Below are 24,755 nucleotides of genomic sequence, written 5' to 3' on the forward strand. Positions count from 1 at the left end.
TATTATGAATAGAATGTTGCGAGTCGAACATGCACACCTGGATAATTCTCATATTTTTTGGATTATCGAGCTATTAAGCCTAATTTATGTATGGAAATTCCCGTGCATATAGCTATAAATTTTAGCAAAATAAAATAAGATTAAGAGCTTGAAGTAATTTGAATTCATTAGTTTCTTTGAGTTCGGGTAGGAAATGTCTAAGCGAAACGTGCACATCTTTAAGCCACAAGAAACCACCTCAAGCTACAAGTTTACACGAGATGGATATAAAAGCAACCGGAGAAAAAAATATAAGGATATTTATAACACATGTACATATCAATCCATACGATAAATAGTCGAAAAACATAAGTATAACTCAATAATAATTGATATATATTTCTTTATTTGAGATTAAAAGTTCAAAATCTCGACAAATATCATTAATAATGTCAAAATTTTGGGCCTACCACAACTAGTTTGATAGGGTAGCTAACTACTTGTTTTGGTAGGCTCGACTTGTGACAATAAGCAAAAAAAAAACAAACTAAAACTCCAACTATATACAAATTCGAACTATATACAGAGAGCAACTTGAAAAAGCAGAACAAAATAATAAGAGTTTGCTAAACTGATAGCTATCACAAAGTAACTCTTTGAAACTGAGCATAGAACAAATAAATGGGCTTAACTTCTACACTAAATTATATAAAATGTACCTGCAAGGCCATGCAACTTGATCAAATCATACTCAACGTCGATGAACTCATGATAAAATTGCAGGTGGTCCATAAGGCAACTGATGTGGCACAGATGCTCTGTTAAATACAATGCTCGGTTAGCTTCAATATCCTTAAAAGTTTGGTCATGAACAATGTCGAAACATAATGTTGGAACTTCAATCAGGATGTTTATATTATGAATAGCAACCATAAGACACTGCAAATGATATCAATTCTCACGCCAACAAAAAAAAAAAATGATACGACCTAAGACATCTTAATCATGCAATATGAACTTCGAGGAAGATGTGAAATCTCAAACAAGTGTTCTTACATTGAGATATTCGATCAAAATAAGGTATTCGAATCTTACTTTCCCTTAGGGTGATTCCGTATCATTTGGAGAGTTGCTCAAATTTGATTTGATCAATTTTACTTGCAGGGTGACTCGAATCTCAAACAAATGTTCTTGCCTTGAGATATTCTATTAACAACGTAATCCAAATCTTACTTTCCTTTATGGTGATTATTCCTTATCGTTTTCGGGTTCTTGGATATTTAGATCTAAAGGTCTTATACTTCAATAAGGTTGTTAGATCGAATTCTCAAGAGTTACAACTATAAGTCAGGTCAAAGTACAGTATGGTTGATTGACAATTTCGACTTTTACGGCATAAAAAATGAACTGGTCTCAGTACCATAAGGAGAAGATTCGTACCTTTGTCTGACTTTTAACATGCCAGTGCCTAGCGGCATTGGTATGCCCATGATTACGCATTCACTAACTCCTTCAATTTTGTCGTCCCTTCCATTCACGGAAGCATTAAAAAGATGGTCCGCTGTTTTCTCAAATGAAGCAAGCATCAATACACTTTTATCCATTTTTTGAATGCCAAATCTTGTGATTCCAAGAACTTCACCCTGTCACAAAGCCAAAAAGTTTATTACCTCAACCTATACACAACGCATGTAATTTTGTATCCCAACACAACTTACCCTGAATGTCATCAAATCTCCTAAAAGCATCATATGACGTATGTCTATGCTCATTCCATGACTTTCCATCGTATATTTTATCTCTTCAATAATACACTTCCTTGCAGCTTCGATGCCAAGCACTTGTTGCACTTCAATGATGTGATTACTCTTTGTGTTACACCCGTCAACTCCCTCGGTGCCCATAACAGCTTGAAGTCCCGTCCTAAGGAAAGATATAACACACACACACATATATCATTATCTAAAAGGGAAGTGGATCCACTATGCTGAAAAGGGGGAGGAGGTACATAAAAGAGAATATATTGCGAGGTAGCAGTAGAATCTGTTGGATGAAAGTGTCCCACATTGGTTAATTTAGGGAATGGTCATGGGTTTATAATCTAAGAATACACTCTCCATTGGTATGAGGCCTTTTGGGGAAGCCCAAAGTAAAGCCATGAGAGCTTATGCTCAAAGTGGGCAATATCATACCATTGTGGAGAGTCATGTTCGTCTAACAAAAGCTTCATAAAAGTTCCTTGACATTGCTACTACAAATGGCAGGATCTTTCTTAGCAAGTCAACATAAAACTACTACTATTCGTTGAATTTAAGTACTTCTCATCAACCGTGCAAGATCAGATTTTTATCCAAGTTCCACAATAAACAAGTTATACAAGATCCCTCTCACTTTCACTTTTATACAACCAAAAACTAGTCCTCCAAGCTCCATTGTAGCAAATAAGGTTTCCATTTCACTAACCCTCAATCTTGAATAGAAAGTAAAAGCAATAATGTTAAATCACATGATTTAAAATAATTATATTTTTGCTTTGCATGTTCAAACAGTAACACATTTTTATAGTCTCCTCTTTCAAACATAATTTATGAAGAAAAACAATTATCTAATGTTAAATTAGACTTTAAAACATTTCCAAATCACAAGATCTCAACCATTTGTCTGAAATGTTCGATTTAAAATGACTCAAACTCCCGTGGAAACAACCAAAGCAACATGTACAAGCACTTGTATGACCTTCATCTTACTACAATTCCTTCAGGAAGACAAGAACACCCACACAGAAAAAACAAGGAAAAGGGAAAAAGCAAGTCAAACACCCTACCTACTAGCCTGCTTCTAAACCCTTATTTAATGTTTAAGAACCAGCATACGCTCAACAAGAATACTATAGCTATAGCCAAAGTCAAGAGGCCAAGCCTAAGAACACAATGCTTCCTCAAATGGAAAATATTTTATCCTGAGCATCCAGCTTCACGAAAGTAAAAATGCAAGATAACTATCTTAAGGTAAAAATTAGCAGGCTAGATAGTTCTAGTCACTAGTATTTATGTTTAACAGAGTTTCATCAGTGTATATGCAATTAAAAAAGTACAATTAATCAATTTTGAAGCAGGAAAAAAAGTCATAAACTAACCCTTCAACCAACAAACTGAACTTTTTCGCATTCCTTGCTTTGTCTTTTTCCTCCTTGATGACGGCACGCCCTACAGTTTTTATACCCTGACATCCAATAATTTTTGTTATGTATCTCCAAAAAAAATTTTCCTTTTTAAAAAAGAAAAAGGAAAAACAAAAATTGGTCTATACTGATTAAGAAAATTCAGTACGCTTACCTTTACAACAACTCCTGGAAGCATGTTCTTAAGAAAGTGAAGATTAAAATGAAGTTTACTCCTATCTGTGTCTTGAGGAAGAACTCGTAACTTTCTATCATCCAAAACATTAATATGCTGCAAAACAATGTGGTATTTGAGATAAAATGAAATTGAAATTATCAAACGAACAAAAGGATCAATAATTTAGCTCACCTCATGCTTCAGTTTGAGTTTTGGAGTAACGAGAATCGCTTGCTTGACAACATTGGCATCTACGTAGAGTTCTGCATCTCTGATTTTCTCCATGTCAAGCTTGATTTCTATTAAAGCTGATCTTGTACTCATTACAATTTGTATGCATTTTGCAATCTGATCAGTAGAGAGATACCAGGAAATATAAGTAAAGATGAAAACCAATAGGTCCCACCACAAAACTGGGTAAAGGAAATTTACTTGATTTGATTCCATAAAACAAGAAAATTTTATGCCCCGCTCCTTATAGTACAATGAACCACTTATTCATGATATAGAGGTAACCATTCAGTTGACAGCCAATTATATAATTAATCTTCTGAAGTTCCCCATGAATCAAATTTTAACGTGATATATGGGATCAAACTGATTTGCATGTAAAAAGAGGAAAAAGAAACCCTCTTGTATGTCTTCAATAGATAAAACAACTTCACTGAGCCTGTGGTTTTTCTTCCCATTAATAAAATACTTCGTATATCATACTAAATGCATATAAAAGACAGTCCAAGTAAATGTATTGTAGTCCAACAACATATCGGATGGAGATTCAAACCTCTAAATGATGAATTAATAAGGAAAAAAACATAGTACCAGAGTTCAAAGACATAGTACAAGTTGAATTATATACCTGTCCTAGATTTGTTTTCTCAATTCGAGCTTTGACCATCCGGGCAATATTGACATTATCATTATGCTTAAGTGCTGCAGTTACAATTGGAGTGCTGATCTTTTTGGCTCCATTTATAATTTCTTTGATACGTGGAACACCAAGAGTAACGTCTATCAACAAGTTAAAAGATCACAAGAAAAACCAAAAATATCCAATCCAAGGACCTCCCAAATATTGTTTACAGTATGTTATTGTTCAAAACAAGGAAAAAGAATAAAAACCCAGAGGATACTCATGCTAGCAACTCCTGCAAAATGAAATGTTTTTAATGTCATTTGTGTCCCAGGTTCTCCAATACTTTGAGCACCAATGGCACCAATGGCAGTTCCAGCTTCAATTTTTTTGGTATGATAGCGGGACAAGCAGGTGTCCAAGAAAACCTAAGATAAACACAAGTTACTGTTAAGTAATAATAGTCAAGATTTCTAGGTTTGATCTAAAATTATTACCAAATCAAAAGTAGTTTCAAGTGAAAGAGAAAACATTATAATCTTTCCTATCAAGAATACCATTATATGATGTAATATATAAAAGAATTAGATGAAATACACCGACTTTTTACCGTGAATAAAGTAAACTATTTTATGAATTTATGTTTTAGGACCCAAATTACAATCTAACTAACTGTATCAAGTGACAATAATGAAGAAAACTAAGCGGGATTATAACCAACCTGAAGTTGTCTGTGTGTGACACCAGCTATATTCTGGACTACCTTATTCCGAATCATAATATTGTCATTCTCAGAACTACCAATGACACTTTTGCCTACATCGGATTCATTATCAGCCAACAACGTGCTCCATGATTTTTTTTGTGCTTCAACATATTTGTTCAGAAAAATCTTTAGAGAACCAACAAATGCCGGAGAACAACCACTCTCAGGAGTAGCATCACTTTTTGAAAGCCTGTCTTCTACTGTTTCGGAAAATTCTGATGGAGACAAGATTTTGTTTCCATCAATTGGACATGTCGCCTGTCAAAACGCGAATAATAATTTTAATATGTTGATATCAAAAATATAAAAAAACTTTGCAGAAAGGGAAAAATGTGAGCTTCTGAGATGTGCTTCCAAACCTTGGCTTTCAAAAACAACCGTTCAAAATTCAAAGGTGTTCCACTTTTTCCTTCCATTTGGGCTGGATCCATTCCATCGTCTCCATAACAGAATTGAACTATACATCCACCAGCATTTCGTACAGAGCTGTCATAATGAATGGATAAGTCCTCCAGTGCTTTGATCAATCTACGAGACATGTAACCAGTGTCGGCTGTTTTCACCTGAAAAGTACGATTCTCAACAATATGTACCTCGAAATTTTCCACCTACTCATCCTAACAATAAAAAATCTGAAATTCATTCTAATACTATACTTTTATACTCTTCCCAATAGAAAGTCAAGACTATACCTTATTTCCTATTGGACGGCAAACATCATAACTGCTCTTTGAAAAGTTTAAATTACCGACAAATTATGACATACAGACTTTTATCTTGGCTATGTGACACATGACCATGTCCTGTGTATATGAGATACTCACATTTTGTTGGACTCAACACATTTGAATCAGTTAGCAGTTAATGAAATGTTATGCCTAGACTAGAATCTGTGTCTTCGCTTGTGTCTTGTGCTTTTAACTAAATACATTTAAGTTTATCTTATTTGTAAGTAATACTTAATCTAATAGACCAACTTATGCGGTGTATTTAAATACTATTCTTTGGTTTCAATCTTGAGGATTGCCAAAGTGATAAAGGCTGAGATAAGCAACCAAATAGAAATTCAATAGGTATACTGACCAACTTTATAAGAAAATTTTATTATTGTTTTTTCCACTCCTTTTGAAGTTTCTATCTTTTGGCCGATGACACTCTTTTCATCTATTCAATGACAGGTTCTCTTCTTCTTTTTTTTAATAAGAACTTCACATTATCGTAAACTTATTTTTAATAACATAGCCCTTCCATATATGCCTATGTATATAGAATGAGATGCATTATTCTCCCATACACCCTTTTACATTATTGTAACACCTCCTCGTTCATTATTATTTATGAAAATCAGGGTCCAATTCGATTGATCAGTTTGAAATTTTTATTTCCCAGAAACAAATGGAAAAAAAGGGAAATAACACCGTAAAGCAAAATTTCCCATAAACATTAAATAATTATAATGCAAATGGATATTAGCCCTACCGCTGTATCCACAAGGCCTTCTCGTCCTCCCATCGTATGAAAGAAAAACTCTGTAGCTGTCAAGCCACTGTAGAAGGAATTTGCAACAAAGCCTTTGGCCTGCATTATAGTTGAGAGACGTTCTTTAAATTTTAAGAATCAACAATACTATGAACATACAATTCAACTATCTTGCATAACGTAGAAAACTTGGCCATTTAGTTATACGCTACATAAGTATCAATTTGTCAAAGGAGCTGAAGAAAAAAAATACAATTGTTGAATTTTCATTATAACTGGCTGTAATATTGATTGTGTATTTTATCGTTGATATTTGCAATATTGTTTCCCAAAGATTGATGGTTGTTCTTCTATATAAGAGGACCTTCTATTTGATTTAGAAAATAGAAGAAACTATAAAAAAAATTATCTTTCCAAAATTCTAGAATAATATAATTTGTTTTTATTGCAACTATGGGTGTTGCATCAATACCGCCATAAGGAGACAGATAAAGAACAAAATGATCTTGATAACAAAAATGAAAAACTCAAGTGGATAACACCCTACAATTGCTATCAGTTCTTATAATGCTACATTAATTTTGTGCTCACAGATTGTATAATATCCGTACTAAGGCTACTTTGCCTTTACTTGGTAGCATTTAGTCCAAGTACAATAGTTGGGAATGTCCTAGCAACCCAATATAACAATACATGGTTGGATCCTCAACAGATTTACAACTAGAAGAACCAACACTAACAGAAACTGATTGCCCAAAGAAAATGCAAAAGCTGAACAACACCCAAATCTCCTTTTCCAAAGAAAACATGGAACTTTAAAGAAAGCAGCACCGTGGTCAATCTTAACACTAACTAGGCAACTGCCTGTTCCTTCTACATTGAAACAGCTTCTTCATTATGAAAGTTGAGAAGTCCAAAAAGAATTAAATTCTGCTTTGAATTATGCTTAACAGTAGCCTTTAACTTGGCTGAGGTTCTTCAAAGAAAGCTTCCATCTTTACATCTAATGCCCCTCAGTTTGTCCTCTTTCTTATGCGGATGGTGAGGTGCTTAATCATTTGTTTTTATGGGTGTTCTTTCTCACCAGCATACTGAAGCAGTCTCTTTAATATTTCTTTAATCTACACAGAAGCTTTTTCAAATAACCTCAATTGTAATGTTGTTCAGCTCCTTATTAGATTTCCTTGCCTCTGAGATCACAATTACTATGGATCAACACTGTTGGAGTTCTTTCAGAAATTTGGTTGGAATGTAATCGGATGGATTTTTAAAATAAACAATTGCATTGGTTTGATCCATTCGAGTCAACTAGGTTAAATGCTTCTCAATGGTGCTCTCTCTGATCTCTTTCTTGGTTTTTATTACAAGATGTTTGAATTGGGAAGCTTTTATATTTCCATTGTAATTCTGTTTTTTATCTCTTTCTTTCACTCTTTTCAGAAGTTTGTATCTTTTAAGCATTAGTCTTTTTTTCATTTCTTCAATGCAAAGTTTTGTTTCGGTTAAAAACTGGAAATAATAATAATAACTACTAAGTTTTCCAAATATCTAGAAGGCGAGAGAGAGAGAGAGAGAGAGAGAGAGAGATGCAAAACTCACAGCTGGAGTTTTTGCTTTTCTACGAAAATGGGGAAGGCTCCGATCCATGAATCCATCAGGTGCACGGCGACCCCCAACTGACTGCTGACCAACACAAGCAATCATCTGACTAATATTAATAGGAGATCCTTTAGAACCACATTGTGACATAATCAACGGACTATTTCTCCAATGTAGGTTTTGCATGCACACCTGCAGATAAAAATTCCAAGCTCAGGTATAGTGGATTACATAACAGACATGATTTAAAACAAACTTTAAAAGAAATAACTAATAACGATATATACTGTCAACAAATTATATAAAGACAACATTCATCCCTCAAGAACAAACACCAACTAATTTAGATGGTACATAAAGGTCCATATATCTGTCACTACATGTATATGTTCTTTATACACTGTAATTCATTGTTGCATCACAGGATACTTGTAATGTAAGAATGGAATTCAACCAATTATCTTACGTTTGCAGTTGCTTCCCGAATACCATTTAAAATTTGAGTTATCTTAGCTTCCAAACTTTGAGCAGCATCACAACCAGCTTCAGGAGGTAAATTTCCTGTATTGAATAAATTGATCTGCTTATCACAGTCACGATAACCCTCCAAAATAGTTGTTTGTTTTTGTTTAATCAATTGCTCTCCCGGTTGCACATCATCAATTCCAATGGAGAAACCATGGTTACCTATCCACCGAGCACTGCATTTATGCAAATAATTGTATGATCTTAAATAGTATCAGTAATGTCAACAAAATTATAGCAGGGAAGAATGTCAGGTGTTCAAGCTCCCATAATCCAATATTGCATTACGGTTTTAACCATCCACCTTTACATTAAAATAAGTAATAATTGCTAATCAATTGGCAAATACCACTGCACAGTCAAACTACAATCAGAGACTGCATTTAATACCTACGAAAAACTAGTTAACAAAAAATTTAAGCAAACTTGAGCAAAATGGATTTCTTGATCTTGTAGATGTAGCGTTGAGCATTATACACAGTTCGATACTTGGTCTATGTTAAATAGTAAGGCACCTGAAAAGAGGCAAAATAATTTCATATCCAAAGTAGGTATAACCTTGTAAATACTCCCTTTTTTTTTTTATGAATAACCAAGCCTTCATGGAGAAAAATGAAAAGACACAAGTTCAAACAAAAAAGAAAGCTCACAAAAAGTAGAGGCTACCTAAAAAAAGCCTCCAATTTAGCAAAATAAGACTAAGCGAATAATAGCATGTTTCTGCATGGTGTTTGGATAGGGCAAAGACCCCTTCACACCAATTTTCCCTTTGGAATCCCCATTTAGGAGCCATGACTATGTTCTTTTCAATTTGGAGCTGCTTCTTTCATGATTTCAGTCTCCATCTACCCAACATAGAGGGTTTAGCTCTCTGATTGAGGGTTAATTCTCCACCCACCCTTTTGTGCCTAAAGGTGTTTCTACAACTCGTTGGGTTTGTGCAATTTTGTGAAGCCTTCGAGTTTGGAGGAACAATAGAATTTTTAGAGGCTTGAGACTAAAGAAGGAGATGGGGTCCGTTCCCCCTATCCCTTTGGGCACCAACCTTAGAAATTTTTTGTCATTGTCCTATAAGTCTTATTTTGCTTGATTGGAGCCCCTTCCCATTTTAGTTTGGCTCTCTTTGGTGTGAGCTTTCTTTGTGAATGCGTTCAAGGAAAGGTTTGATTTTCTCATCGAAGACCATCAGTTGGTCTGAACTATAATAAAAAGAGTGGGGGGAAAAGAACTCTTGCCAATAATGTACAAAATGAAGTGCAGCATAAACTGCATGGAACCTGTTACGAGTTACCAATTACCTCAGCTTAGCAAGACGATTCATGCAAGTAGCAGCAGCATGTGGCTTGTAATCTCGAAGAAGAATTGAATAAAGTCCATCCTTGTTGCCATTGCCTGGGATTAGCGACAGACACTTGTAAACACATGAAGAGTGACATCTTTTTTTCTGCCTTCTTCGAAACTAAGAGTTACATGATAAAATTACCTAAAGTAGCCTTCCCAACTTGGCCAGATATTAGCTCACTATTACGAAAGTAGACAAATCCATCATGAGGGCACATAGTTTCTCGTTCTTTCTCATTTCCTTTAACTTTACTGTAGCTTTTCTCCTTAACTGTAAGATTCAGATAGACCTTCATACTTGCATGTGGGCGAACCAGGACACTGAATAATTGTTTGCCAGTCCATAGCTCAATAGGCTGCAACAGATACCAACCATAGTTAGAAAAAAGCACCATGTTCAAGTGAAAAAATCTTGCTAGGATACCAAATCAATATTTTGTGATTGTATGAACAGAAAATCAGATAAATTCAATAGCACAAGAAAAAAATAGGTGCAAACATTTAAGAGGCACAAACATTGGTATTGTAACAATGAGTCATATCCTATGTTAGGATAAGAATCTGACGTACTTATCTCTTTTTAGATTTCGACAAGTGCAAGGGGTAGATTAGAATGGTTGAGAGCAAGTACCTAACTAAAACCAATTGAGGTGTATTTGATGATTTTCATATATTTAATTTTCTTTTCCGTTAAATATTTGTTTTCAACCAGGATTGAAGTATTGGTATCAAAATTTCAACTTTACAGATGTATCAATAAAATATTAATATTGAAGGATATTTCTGCAAATCAAAAACTTTAATAAAAATTATTCAAATTAAAAAATAAGTTGTTAAGTTATAGATCCTATTATTAGTATATCTCCATATTGAGATTAATAGATTATGTTTTTTTTTATATATTTTATGGGTATTTATAAAAGATACCAATTAATCTTTAATATCAATGTCGAACCCTCCGATTTACAAATCAACAGAACAATGGTTATTTTAATCCTTGGCACAATGGTTATTTTAATCCTTGGCTTTCGGTTCATAATAATTAAACTTAAAACCTGAAAGATAATAAGTTCAAACTCATCAAATATACAACATATCAATAAGTCAAGGAAACTAATCACATACTCTAATAATTTAATGCCTTTTGAGAAGATTTGAAGAAACATTAAAACCAAATAAATACATGTAATATCACATATTAAAAGGGTGCATTAGGGAAGAAACTTTCTATTTTCCTTTTTGTCTATTTCCTACTTGAATTATCGAGTGAATAGTATTAATTCTTTGAACTTTGTTTCATTGTATAGCTAAAATTTAGTTCAAATCATATGATTTGTTATAAACACAATAGCAAATGTTTCACTTCTAAATTTCATTGATAGACGGGCAGAAAAAGGATTTTCCCAAAGCTGAATGAAGTGATATAAGTTTCTTATCGAGGGAAAACAATGCATATACATACATGCATGTGTGTGTGTGTTGCATATCGAGGAGTTTTTTTTTTTTTTTAAGAACTAGTGCAATATATGTGGGAGTAAAGGTTTGAATGTCCAACCCTATGGGAAGGAGTATATGTCTTAACTGTAAAACTAGGCTCATGTTGTTTACAGTGATGGTTTCTTTGCTTGCACTAGAATACAAGAATAATGACTTTTAATTGAAATATCCACAATAAAGATTGATAACACACGCCAAAGTACATGAATAGTAAACTGATATAGTAACATGAACACAACACATCTCTAGTCACTGCTATTCAAAAGGTAAGAAAATAACCAACTCACTTTGATTAAAGCAGGTGTAGGCAAGTCAACCAAGTCCATGCCATCTCCCATGTAAGAACACATAAGAGAAAATGCTGCACGGTCATAAAATGTGTCTTTTCTTGTTATGAGAAAAGATGATGTCAAAAAATCTTGCGTTGAAGCAACTAAAATCTCCCCATTTTTGGGAGTGCACAGATTATTTTGCACCTGGACACAGAAACTACATTATTTTTAAAATATGAGTAAAATACTGAGCCGAGTAAACAACTTGAATATCAAAAAGGAATCATTCAATCAAATAGAAACACTTGAGATGAATTGATCTTATCCACTAAACCTCACAAACTTAACCACAAAAATAATCTCAAAAGGTCCAAGTGGATAACAATTTATCTACGGTAGATGGAAGGATAATCACATCACTGGAGCAATAAACCAACTAGATCCAAGCAAATGGATGTAATAAAAGCTTGGAAAGCAGAATAGCATGTAGATCATAGCTGAACTTGGTGAAAGTTACCACTTATAATATCGAAGAGAAAAGAGGAAAGAACGTTTCCCTAATCTACAAATTACTTTGAGCTTATTTGAGACAGGAGTCCATCATGATCTTAGACAGAGAAATGGCTTCTATACATGCAATACTTCAGAACTCTGGAATGGGTACATCAATCACGGCAACTAGATATATACCAGACAAATGAGAGGGAGTGTACTAAGGACGCTGCCTTATACAAAAGGATTGTCCAAAATAACTGAATGATTATTAGAAGCCCAGCGAATGAATATCTTACGGTCATTGTTCTCACAACTAAAAAACTTATCGACATGCAATTTAATGAATCACAACATCAGCAACAAGCACACATTATTGTTCCTATTATAAACACAACAGCAGCTGGGAAGTGAATCTAAAGGGTATGATAAAGGTGACTTGCATATCCAATTAATGCCGGCATCAAGTAAATAAAATAAATAGTGATTTCCATTTGAATTTACCCCCATCAACAGAATTGCCTCTGTGCGAGCCTCCTCTGTTTGTGGAACATGCATATTCATCTCATCACCATCAAAGTCGGCATTATATGGATTGCAAACAGATTCATTGAATCTCAACGTCCTCCAAGGCATAACTCTCACCTGCACCCATGACATGGTAAAATCTAATACCACAATAAGTAAGTATAAAAGAGTGTTCATTCAAAAACTTCAACGACATTTTTGTTACCCTATGACACATGATAGACATTCGATGTAAACTAGGTTGTCTGTTAAAAAGAACAACATCTCCATCTTCAAGATGACGTTCAACTATTTCACCATATTTCAATTCATCAGCAAGGCGCTTTCTACCCGAAATCACCAATGACCTGTAGTGCAAATAAGAGGACATGGAACATCCGATACAACAAGTTAATATCAAACTTTGCACATAATAAAATTATGATAGTAAAATTTTTACCTCATAGAACCATCAAGATGCCTAAGCATCCTTGCACCAGGATATTTATCTGGACCATTGCTGACACATTGTCTCAACTTCTCTATATTGTGACTAGTAACACGTTCAGGATAAGTTAAAATTCGAGCCATGAGTATGGGAACTGCAACCTAGACATAATGAACAAAAATAAGTTGAAACAATATTACTAAATAATCAAAATATATTTTCTTTTATAAGAAAAAGGTATATATACACCAAAAAGAAGACAAAAGAAACAACCTACGGGCAAAGGGTAGAGATTAACCCTCCCTACAAAACTAACAAACGAGAGCCTTCCAATTGCTAATAATTATTAAAAGACTATAACTACAATGTCCTCACCTCCGTAATTTTTAGATTAGGATCAGGTGAAATGACAGTTCTGCCTGTAAACTCAACACGCTTCCCACACAAATTCCCTCTAAATCGCCCTTGCTTTCCTTTGAGACGTTGAACAAAACCAGACAACGGTTTGCTAACTTGCATTGTAAATGGTATACCACGAACGTCACTATTTATTAGTTGTGCAACTTCACTTTGAAGCATATCCCAAGATTCCTAGACAAGAAAAAGTACCACGTGAGATGAAGCATAATTATACTTTTCATATGGTTATTTACAATATTACTCAACTTAAAATAAATGCCAGAAATAGATTTAAGAGAAAATACATTCTTGTTATTATGGTTTGCTTGAAATTTGATCCTTTTTTGGTTTACAAGAAACAAGAATTTTTCATTTCTATTTGAGAAGTTACCAGCTGTAAACTTTCTAAGGAATATACAAAAGAAGAAAGAGAACCCCTCTAGATTGAAACTATGCTTCTTGCAATCTAATGACCCAACGTAACTCCTCAAACAAACACTTTTGAGTCATCCTAAAAATAAGCTTCTTTGGATGCACATTGTAGGGCATTTTTCTGGCTCACTTGGAAGAAGAGGAAGATTCTTTTAAAGACGAGCTTCCGTTTTTTTGCTATTACTAGGTGTAAAGGCTCTCCACTTTTCCATTACTACACATTTCTTCTATTTTATCCAATTGGAGAAAGTTTTGTGTAACTCCCTTGAATAGAATTTTCACGCCCCCTTGTGTAATTTAATACCATCAATTAAATGAATTCTCTTTTTTATTTAGTAAGAAACTGATATTTCATTTAGAAAAATGAAATGATATGTGAGGACATACAAAAAACAATCCATCAATTAAATGGATTCTTATCAGAATAAAAGACTTTAAAAAGAAAAATGCAAATCATTTTCAACACATGCTCTCTTTCTTCCTTCAAATTTCCTGACAGTCTTGAATCATTTCCCCAAAAATGCCCATCCTTGTTTGTTTTGGTTTTCCACCAATTGATGAAGTACAGATTAAAGAAGCTTCACAAAAGATCATTTGAACCAATGCAATGTGCAATCACCTACAAACCCAAAAGCTTAAGTTGATGGATTAAATTTAAATACTTTAAAACTCTCCCTCACTTGTGCTTGAGAATTTGCCCAAGGACCAACAAGTCATTATCAATATTAATAGAGAGAAAATGGCATCCCAATACTATGAATACAAAACCTCCTACTCCAATAACACATTAAACCACCAACCTATCCAAAAGCTTATGCTAATGAGTTACAATGAACTTAAATACTTTAAAAGCAAGGATTGTTACTCAAAAGAAATGCAAATATAATGAGATATCATAGATATATATAAGAGAAAACCAAAGTCCAAAGTGTACCAGGCATTTGAGTTGTGAGTTTGATGTTGATAATTCTTGGCTAACACTAGCATTCTGTTGAATAATTCGTTTTAACCTCTCAGTTATATCGTTTTCATTGCTGCAACAGGAAAAAAAATCAAATTAAATAGCATCATTTGGAAATACCTCCTTCAACCCGCTTACAAAGTGGTTGCAATATGATGTCTTTTCTTCATTAAGGAAAAGAACTGTTTCCTTTTGAAAAAGATAACGATGTCTTTACATAAATAAAAAAATACAATAGTTTTCACTGTAATTCAATGGCGGGGAATAAAAAGAAAAAGAACCTTTGAGAACCATCCATAATTACAGAAGGACGGATAGCTATAGGAGGCACTGGAACATTAGTAACGATGAATTTCTCGGGTCTATCCGAGAGAAAAAGTAACTCACAGTCCTGAACAAAGAGGGATGCCATGAGAATAAAAAAGGGAAAGAAACAAAAATAATATTATCACATAGAGAAGTGTTATACAATACACAACGGCCACCACAACCCAAGCAAGTGTCTTGGGTGAGTGCCTAACTATAAACCAGATCCTGAGGATTATCAATATATACCTTATCTGACATCCTTTTGAAAAGAGAAAGAACTCTAAAAGGGTTCAGAATATCGTTAGACACATTATAGGGTGCCCTAAGATCCTCCGATACTACCCCAGCATCCTTGGATCTTGAACGATAATGCAGTATTCCCAACATAGATACAGCCTTCTTCACCGAGCCTACAATAAAATCATATAAATATATGTTCAATAACTATTAATATCAACACCTTTCAAAAAAAAAAAAAAAAATCACTTATCAAAAAGACTACTCATGCCAACACCGCTCATAATGATGTTAAAACCACCCCCCCACATCTCAATAACACATGCTCTAATATGTGTCTCCACCAGTGCATAATGATGATGGAAACACGTAACTACAAAGCCTTCATTCATCAAAATATAACCAAAGACCTAGAATAATTTGAAATTTTCTAGGCCACGTTAACATCCAACGCATGCTGACATTGCCAAAGAGCTTCCATATATATACGTAGAACTGAGATTAAGAGCTCGTAAACTTTTTTGACCCAATTCTAATCTAGTAAACAAATGAGTTTCTAATAGAAGTTGCAGAAGAAATGTCGGATCACATATTACCTACAAGAAAGGAAGTACAAAATACAGCAGAATTTCAAGAGGTTTACACAACTTCCACTTCTTAAGACTTCAATCGTACCCATTACCATCCGAGAACATTTTGTACATTTCCTAAACTATGACAGTGCTTTTTGGTTGAATCAGTAAGTATTTTCTAAAAACAAAACATATCAAATAAAAGGAAAATGAGTTTGTTCTTAACAAGAAACCAAAATTTTCATTGAGTTAATAAGAAGGGCTAATACTCAAAGATCAAACCTCCCACAAGGGGGAGAGAGAAACCCTAATACTAAAAAATGTCCTACACGTCCCAAGACTATCTAATAGTCTAAGCTCCATACAAAAGCTTACCCTTGACACCATTATCTAATGAGTAAGTAGTGTAGCCTAACCTCCTCCTTTCTAGATAGAAATTAGCCCATCCCTTCCAACTATGGCTAGTAGTAATGAAGTTCATCATAAAAATCCCAATAACTCCTCGACCCACCATTCACAAACGTAATATGACTACATCCATTATGTTCTCCATTTTCAAAACTCTCCAGGATAGAGCTTTGATACCAAGATTGATAGAACTCACAAAAGAAAGAAATTTAAGACTATCTAACTTGAAAAAAAAAGTACAAAATAAAGTAGAGTTTCAAAGGTATATAATCCCCACACTTCCCAAGACTTCCCATATCCTTTTTACTACTCAGACGTCAAACAACTTATATCCTACCTTGTTCACTTCCTAGAATAAGTTAGGGAAATTGGAGATCTCCCAATCCCAATCGTGAGGGAAATGGCCCAAGAGTCGGCATTGGTGTATCCTAAATGTCAATGGAGATAAATTCACCGAGAAATCTAACCCAAAGGGTTTTATATTCAAGTAGGTAATACAAGAGACTAACCCTCTAAGGGGGAGCTATATATATAAGCCCTTTAAGATGTGGAGTTAAACAATCAATTATAAGGCCAGTTTTATGCAGATGCAGCCAATCACATGCTGTAAGATTCAAAAAAGAAAATGGAAGGCCACTGCACCATGCAAGAACACATGAAAACGAAGTGAATTGCCTTTTTATTTTATAATCAGGATCCTAATCATGCACGTGCATTTGCAAATCTATTATAGTTGAGGATGAATTCCCTTGTCTCAGACATAATTTAGGAAACAAATAAAAGCAAGCACCCAAGGATGAGAGAAGTCTTAGGAACAGAGCTGAACAAATTATAAATAACATATAAATGGAAGTTATAAATAACATATAAATGAGCTTAGCTTGAGTATACATCAAAAATAAAGGTGAAATCCAAACCATTTAAATATCCACATCCGGAGCACTTCATGCTTTTATTGTTACTTGTCAAGGCAGTACACTTCTTTATGATTTTTTTCGCAAGCTCACTCTTCCGCAAGGGTTCCAATTTAGGATTTCGCATCTTCCTCAAAAAATCATTATAAAGCTTCTCTTCCAAAAGTATTCGAGAACATGACTGTAAAGAAACTTCCAGGCATAAGAAATAATGTTCCAAGAGAATTCACACTAATTCAGGGAAAGCAACAAGCTTATCTTCTCAATACCTTACAAATGCATTTTAGTATTTCCAATATTGTAGTAAAATAACCAACATTGAAAACAGGCAGAGCAAGACTCAAGTATCCGTAATGTCCCGGGCAATCACCAAAATTGGCATGGCACGTTGCACATTTACAGCCCTTATTGGCAGGCCCCTGAGATAAAATCCCAAGTGAAAAGGCAAACATAATGAAAATATGAATTAGAGACATTTTCAATCATGGCCCCAGCATCAATGTAAGAATCCAATACCCCTATCAATATAAGAATTGTACCATTAATCCCCCTAACAATATAAGAATTATACCATTCGAGGATCCAGCAAGCCGCCGTCGATCGGTTTTCTAGTGGTATCATAATATAAACCTTTATACACCTGGACTTCAGCCATTTTGCTAATTTCAGATCCAGAGAAGGTACTGAACTGCATGCTCTTACTGCAGTAAGAGCAAACAAAAATGTAGAATCAGACTAGTCACGACAGGTTCTTAATACAGCTATTAAGAAGTTAGACCAAAAGAAACTTACATTTTACGAGGGCCGACATCCTCAATGTATGGCTGTTTGGTGAACACCAGACCCTCCACTTGTGCTTTATTCATCTCCGATCAACGAAGAACACAACAATATGTGCAGAATACTCAGGCCGACGGCGAACGGCGGACGGAGGGTCTTTTCATTCGATTTTATATGGCGATTTCAAAGATTTGCCACCCAACCAAAAGAACAAAAGGTTGAACATTCGATTTTGGCAAATAAAAAGTTGAGCAAAGAAGATCGAAAACCCCTAACAAAACCCTACTGTTTGCAATTTCTAATAGAACAAATTTTTAATCGTCCACGGCTCGTGATACTGTTAATTCGATTTTAAATTTCCTTTTTCCATATATATATATATATATATTTTTTTTAATATATATATTTCAAATAAATTTTTAATAAATAAATTTTATTCCTTCAATATAATTTCTATTAAATAGAAGTAAAACCTTCTAACAAATTTAATATATTTCCTAAACAAAAATATAATAAATAATAAATATATATAAATAGTGAGCATACACCCTACCACCAATTTCAATCTTTCAAATCTTATTTTCAAAATTTTCTTTCGAAATCTCTCTGCCCCGTTTTCTAAAACTTTTTTCTTAAACTGGGGTCAGAGACTCGAGCATACGTCGCTTGGTCGTAGACGACGCAAGAATAAATTGACTTAGCTCACTTGTTGTTGAGCGGTGAGTGACGCACAATTGCAAGTCTGCTGTCATCAAAAGTGCGATTGTGACATTTGAGACTAAATATGGAATAGAGGATATAATCCTTATTCACTAATAACAAGATATTTATTAAATAAAATCTTCGAGCCTCCCATTATTTATAATGGAACGTTTTTATAAATATTATTAGTTATCTAAAAAAAATTAAATAAAAAAAAATAGGCATTGTAATATTAAATTTCCGTTCTTTGCTTTAAAATGATTTAAATAATCTACCTTAGGTCAGAGGGATGGAAAAGAGACGTGATAACGTTAGATAAACCATTTTCGTCCATATAAAAACAGTAATAATATTTTAAATTTTTTTAAATTAATGGTATAACATATTTTTAAAACCAACATATTAATAATAAAATTATATAAAAGCTAAATTAATAAAAATATTTTTGAATTTTACACTTTTTCTATAAAAAAATACACCTAAACTTTCAAAAATTCCGATAATACCCTTGAACTAAAAAAAAATCTAAAAATACCAATAAACTTAAAAATATATATATATCATTACCATTAATTTTGGATGAAAAATATTAATACCTAATTTTTGAGAATTTTTAAAAAATACACTTAAATTTTCAAAAGTTTCATTAATCCCTTAAATATTTTTAAAACTTTAAAAACTTTTTTTAAAATCCTTTAAAAATAATTTTGAATTTTTTTAAGAATTAAAAAAAATATTTACAAAAAAAAAAATGCTCAAAAGTAACATTGAAAGGTGGGAAGATAATTTACCGAATATTTTCATCTTGATGGTAAAAAATTTTAATTTAAAAAAAAAGGATGTCTACGCTACTTTTTTTTTTTTCTTTTTTATGTGTGTTTTTTAAACACATTTTTATATTTGAAGGGTATTAATCGAACTTTTTAAAATTAACTACTGTTTTCCTCCTATACTAATAGTAAAATATTATTTAGATTTTTTTTTTTTTAACTCAAACGGATTAAACTCTTAAATATTTATAATATTTATTAGACAAAATACAAAGTTCAAAAAAAATATATATATTATATATATATTATTAATTTAATCTTTAAAGTTTTAAAAGGTCACTAATATTTTTTAAACGAACTTAAATTTTGAATATTTTTTATTATTTATTCAAATTTGTACGTTGAAATTTTCTCCATGGCAATAAAATGCAGTTATTTGTAAATGAAAATTTGAATGATTGAAGTCTAATAATGATGGGAGATTAATCAAGTAATAGCGTTTTAAAAGGACTGGAAATCTCGAGTGATAGGAGATTAATTAAGTAATAACGTTTTAAAAGGACTAGGAATCTCGAGACATTGCTTATGCTGAGCTAAGTAAAGATTGTGAATTTACAACCAACCAAAAATCTCGAGGCATTGCTTACGTCGAGTTAAGTAGAGACTAGGAATTTACAACCAACCAAGAATCTCGAGTTAAGTAAATATTAGGAATTTACCGCCAATAGAGAATTTTGAGGCATTCCTTTCGTCGAGTTAAGTAAAGACTAGGAATTTACCACCATCATCATTGCACACTTTTGACATATCTTATTCTTCCTTCAATTTCTTACGGTTAGTTGTTGCATGCTATTGTATCTCGAGCAACAAAATATTATAATGTTAACATTACGTTATAATCATTGTTTTAAAGCTGAAAACGCTTATTTGGTGTGCATTTGGCGAATGAGAGCATTCTACAGGTTTGAACTCCATAGTGTTTAAAAAGCTACACTCGAGCACAAAATTACTAAATCCAAACATTCTATACTACTCGGACGAAGTTTTTATAAAATTAGAGACCCAAATCCCTCTAGCTCGCCTCTACTAAGACACGTTTAATAAAACATTAAATAATAAAAATAAAGTTTTAATTTAACCAAATATTTACTAATTCGAATTAAAATTTTAAAAAGGTAGAATTTAAAAAATTAAAAAAAAGAAAATTGTTCGGTAATTTATAAAGTTTACGCATTAAATAAATATAAAATTAAAAATTAAGGGGTATATTTGACATTTTGTATAAAATTATTGTTATTTATATAAATATAACATTAAAATTGGTTTTCAGTTATAAAAAGAAATAATGTCATTCTTATTAGTTATTAGTGATCTGTGACGATAATCGACCAATCAAAAGCTTTCTCATTTCCAGCTCGACAATTATTTTTTCTAATCTGACTAACGGCGTCGTTTTGGCCCATTGACCTTTGGTCATCAGTCGCCACTCTTATAAACCCTCCCAAACTCACCAGATCTGTTTCGGATCCGAAATTCTTCTCACAATGGCTACTCGAACTCTTCTTCTTCTTGCTGTGGCTGCTCTGCTTCTCTTCTCCAATTCCGTTCTCTGTAAAGATGATTCCCCTGCCAAAGATCCACCTGCCAAGGCTACCGACGACGATGATGAAGATCTCAGCTTCTTAGAGGAGCCGAACGAGGCTAACGGTGCCTCCGGTCATAATCTCCCTGATTTTGATAATTTCGAAGGAGGAGCTGAGGATGAGGATTTTGGGGACTTCTCCGACTTCGAAGACTCGGAAGGTGATGGAGATGAACACAAGGCGCCGGTGGTGGATGACAAGGACGTTGTCGTCTTGAAGGAGGGTAACTTCAGTGATTTTGTCAAGAAGAATCGGTTTGTTATGGTGGAGTTTTATGCTCCATGGTGTGGTCATTGCCAGGCGTTGGCGCCAGAATACGCGGCTGCGGCCACTGAACTGAAGGGCGAGAACGTGGTTTTGGCGAAGGTTGATGCGACGGAGGAGAACGAATTGGCGCAGCAGTATGATGTTCAAGGATTTCCTACTGTTTATTTCTTCTCTGATGGAGTCCACAAGCCTTATCCTGGACAGAGGACCAAGTAAGTGTACTGAATTATAAGTTTTATTTGGCTCTGATTGATGCTTCCGAAATGGAGCGAATTCTCGACTTCAGATTTGTGTTTTTTACTTCGAGATCTAGATAGTTGAAATGTTTACTACAATGCGTGGATAAGTCAACGTTATATTACATCCCTGATCTGTGCGTGTTCACTGTTCTTGGTTTACATACGTATTTATACGCTAATTGCCACGTCGTTTTACAGGGATGCTATAGTAACCTGGATCAAGAAGAAGACCGGACCTGGTATTTACAACATAACTTCGGTGGAAGATGCTGAACGGATTCTGACTTCTGAAACTAAGCTTGCTGTTGGTTACCTGAACTCCTTGGTGGTGAGTTTACTCGGTTCTGTTTGTTTTATGTGCTGTTCCCTTTATATGCTTTCATTTATGACTTCTGATTTGAAATGTGATGCCATTTCTTCGATCGACTTCATGAACTGTACAAATCTATACGGATACGTACTATTTTCTTCATGATCTCGTGTTGCTATTTGACAGGGCTCTGAGAGCGATGAGCTTGCTGCTGCTTCAAGACTGGAAGATGATGTCAACTTTTACCAAACGGTGATTCCTGAAGTGGCAAAGCTTTTCCACATTGAAGCTTCAGCGAAACGCCCTGCATTGGTCCTGCTTAAGAAGGAGGCTGAAAAACTGAGCCGCTTTGGTTAGATTATTACTTTGTTTTTTAGTAATCACTTTAAGAGATTCCTTAAAATGAGATATTTTGGCTGGATTGAAATTGACTGAGTTTCGTTTCTGGTACAGATGGGGAGTTTTCCAAGTCTTCAATTGCTGAATTTGTATTTGCCAATAAGCTTCCTTTAGTTACAACGTTTACTAGAGAAAGCGCACCTTTGATTTTTGAAAGTTCAATTAAGAAACAGGTATTGTAGTATAAAATATGCTCCTTGAAATGGCTATCACCTTGAACAACTTTGTTTGTGAAGTTCAGCTCAAGAATTCCTTTATTCTTGACACATTTGTGTTTTTCTGGCAGTTGATTCTATTTGCAATTTCAAATGATTCAGAGAAACTCCTCCCCATATTTGAAGAATCAGCGAAGTCTTTTAAAGGAAAGGTACAGTTGTTGATAAGTAGACCTTTAACAATTAACTTTAGCTTTTCCAGGCTGCCAGCCCAACAATCTAGATCGTGTTCATTAGCTCATCATATTCCTTGCTACATTTTATTTAATAGGACTGTAACTATTGGCTTGAACAGAGTAGGGTATTTGAACTATAATTTTACTGTCCATAATCGGGAAGCAAAATTCAAAATCAAAGGCTCGGTCTCTGTGAATAGGAATATATGTTGCCTTTGCGTTGTAAATCAGCATATTGTCTTGTTTGTTTCATGTAGCTATTAACGAGGAGTTGTGCGATGCATTTTTATGCTGGACTTCTGATTTGCAGTTGCAGCATTTTGCAATCCAGGGGTTGCCTTCTGTATTTTCATTTTAAATTTTGTATGTTTGATGCAGCTCATTTTTGTTTATGTGGAGATTGATAACGAAGATGTCGGAAAGCCAGTATCAGAGTATTTCGGCATTAGCGGCAATGGTCCACAGGTTTCATTTCTAGATACAATTTACAGATGTTTGCTTAACTTTATTAAAGCTTGAGATTGGCAAGTCTAAATTAGTGTAATATGCATTTGGATTATATGAAAAATGGTATAGGTTATGGAAACACGAGTTCGTGTAATCTATACTTTTTTTGGTGCGCGTATGATTTGTAAAATTGAGTAGGTATTAGGTTGTATAACATCCTTGAGCTTTTATTTTCATGTGTTTCCAAAGTTCGAAATGAAAATACTACAATGAAAAAATAATTTTACAAATTGGCTTTGAAATTGGAAACATGGTAGTAAACTCTTTCATAAATGAATGCAATTGTACTTCACTTGAAATCGGGATAGCACGGAATTTGTGCTTGATGAGGAAGTTGGGTTGAACTTGGTTGTTCGTATATTTAAATGTCGTGATGAAATTGAAAATTTTGCTTTCATATAGGTTCTTGGATACACTGGAAATGAGGACAGCAAGAAATTTGTGCTTGATAAGGATGTTACCTTGGAAAATATTAAGGTCCAGCAATTCATCTTCCTTCCTATCCCCGTAAAGAGTATCTATCTTGTTTTGCTTTGACCTCTCATCTAATTTCTATTTTCCCATCCGATCCAATGGATAGGCTTTTGGAGAAAATTTCTTGGAAGACAAGCTAAAACCCTTTTATAAGTCAGATCCCATTCCTGAGACTGTAAGTTAAACTCACTCACTTTTCCTGTCAGTATAACTTTACTTTTCTTATTTGATCTCTAGAATGTGTTTTTTTCCTTATTCGTGTAGAATGATGGCGACGTGAAAATAGTGGTTGGAAATAACTTCGATGAAATTGTTTTAGATGAATCAAAGGACGTTCTCCTCGAGGTATCGAGTAATTCAACAAGTATTTGTGTGTTCGCCCTCTCATGTAGTTCTTTATATACTAAGTTAGGTTTCCTTTCCAGATTTATGCTCCTTGGTGTGGGCATTGCCAAGCACTGGAACCAACTTACAACAAGCTTGCTAAACATCTACGTGGCATCGATTCACTTGTCATTGCTAAGATGGACGGCACAACAAATGAGCATCCCCGGGCAAAGGTATCGTGATTTTGTTGTCACCTTTTTGCATTTTTCATTGTTGCTCTTACACATTGGAAGGAAAATCCCCATCACTTGATGATGGGAGTTTTGGTTTTAGGCCGGCCTCGTTTGATTACCATTTGATTTTTGAAAATTGTGTCTGTTTCTCACAGTTTCTTTATAACCGTTTTTTTCTTTTTTTTTTTTTCTACTTCACAATCAAATTATTAAAAGAAAAACCAAGTTTTAAAAAAAACTACATAAAAACTTGGTTTCGATTTTAAAAACAAGTTCATAATTTTCGAAATTTGAAAGATCAAACGGTTATCCACCCACTGGGGATGCATTTTTTTGTTTTTCGTTGCTGCTATAATGCTCTTTTTTTTTTTTTTTTTTTTCCTTT

At 34.0% G+C, this 24,755-nt stretch overlaps 2 protein-coding genes across 2 annotated transcripts in view; one reads left to right on the top strand and one right to left on the bottom strand.

The window, feature by feature from the left end:
- Positions 1 to 365: 365 nt before the first annotated feature.
- On the bottom strand, positions 366 to 18,413 carry LOC111464789 (DNA-directed RNA polymerase III subunit 1). The gene is made up of 27 exons (XM_023109022.1): positions 18,121 to 18,413; positions 17,900 to 18,029; positions 17,598 to 17,747; positions 17,332 to 17,509; positions 15,444 to 15,607; positions 15,170 to 15,279; positions 14,862 to 14,961; positions 13,472 to 13,687; positions 13,109 to 13,257; positions 12,875 to 13,016; positions 12,646 to 12,786; positions 11,665 to 11,853; positions 10,023 to 10,236; positions 9,838 to 9,931; positions 8,481 to 8,715; positions 8,015 to 8,206; positions 6,416 to 6,514; positions 5,296 to 5,499; positions 4,892 to 5,194; positions 4,451 to 4,598; positions 4,177 to 4,328; positions 3,510 to 3,665; positions 3,315 to 3,431; positions 3,116 to 3,201; positions 1,698 to 1,902; positions 1,420 to 1,622; positions 366 to 797 (listed from the first exon to the last, which is right to left on the bottom strand). The coding sequence occupies exons 1-27, from the start codon at positions 18,192 to 18,194 to the stop codon at positions 746 to 748; spliced, it is 4,203 nt and encodes a 1,400-aa protein (XP_022964790.1). The 5' UTR covers positions 18,195 to 18,413; the 3' UTR covers positions 366 to 745.
- A 2,669-nt stretch (positions 18,414 to 21,082) lies between these two features.
- The window catches only part of LOC111464907 (protein disulfide isomerase-like 1-4), a 4,871-nt gene continuing 1,198 nt past the window's right edge, over positions 21,083 to 24,755 (top strand). The window contains exons 1-10 of the mRNA XM_023109188.1: positions 21,083 to 21,702; positions 21,928 to 22,057; positions 22,226 to 22,391; positions 22,493 to 22,611; positions 22,725 to 22,805; positions 23,208 to 23,294; positions 23,739 to 23,813; positions 23,917 to 23,985; positions 24,075 to 24,155; positions 24,236 to 24,370. Coding sequence (XP_022964956.1) covers positions 21,125 to 21,702; positions 21,928 to 22,057; positions 22,226 to 22,391; positions 22,493 to 22,611; positions 22,725 to 22,805; positions 23,208 to 23,294; positions 23,739 to 23,813; positions 23,917 to 23,985; positions 24,075 to 24,155; positions 24,236 to 24,370 — 1,521 coding nt within the window. The 5' untranslated portion in view covers positions 21,083 to 21,124. The remainder of the gene's footprint in view (positions 21,703 to 21,927; positions 22,058 to 22,225; positions 22,392 to 22,492; positions 22,612 to 22,724; positions 22,806 to 23,207; positions 23,295 to 23,738; positions 23,814 to 23,916; positions 23,986 to 24,074; positions 24,156 to 24,235; positions 24,371 to 24,755) is intronic.

This window comes from Cucurbita moschata, unplaced genomic scaffold (genome assembly GCF_002738365.1).
Source record: "Cucurbita moschata cultivar Rifu unplaced genomic scaffold, Cmos_1.0 Cmo_Scf00031, whole genome shotgun sequence".
Taxonomy (NCBI): domain Eukaryota; kingdom Viridiplantae; phylum Streptophyta; class Magnoliopsida; order Cucurbitales; family Cucurbitaceae; genus Cucurbita; species Cucurbita moschata.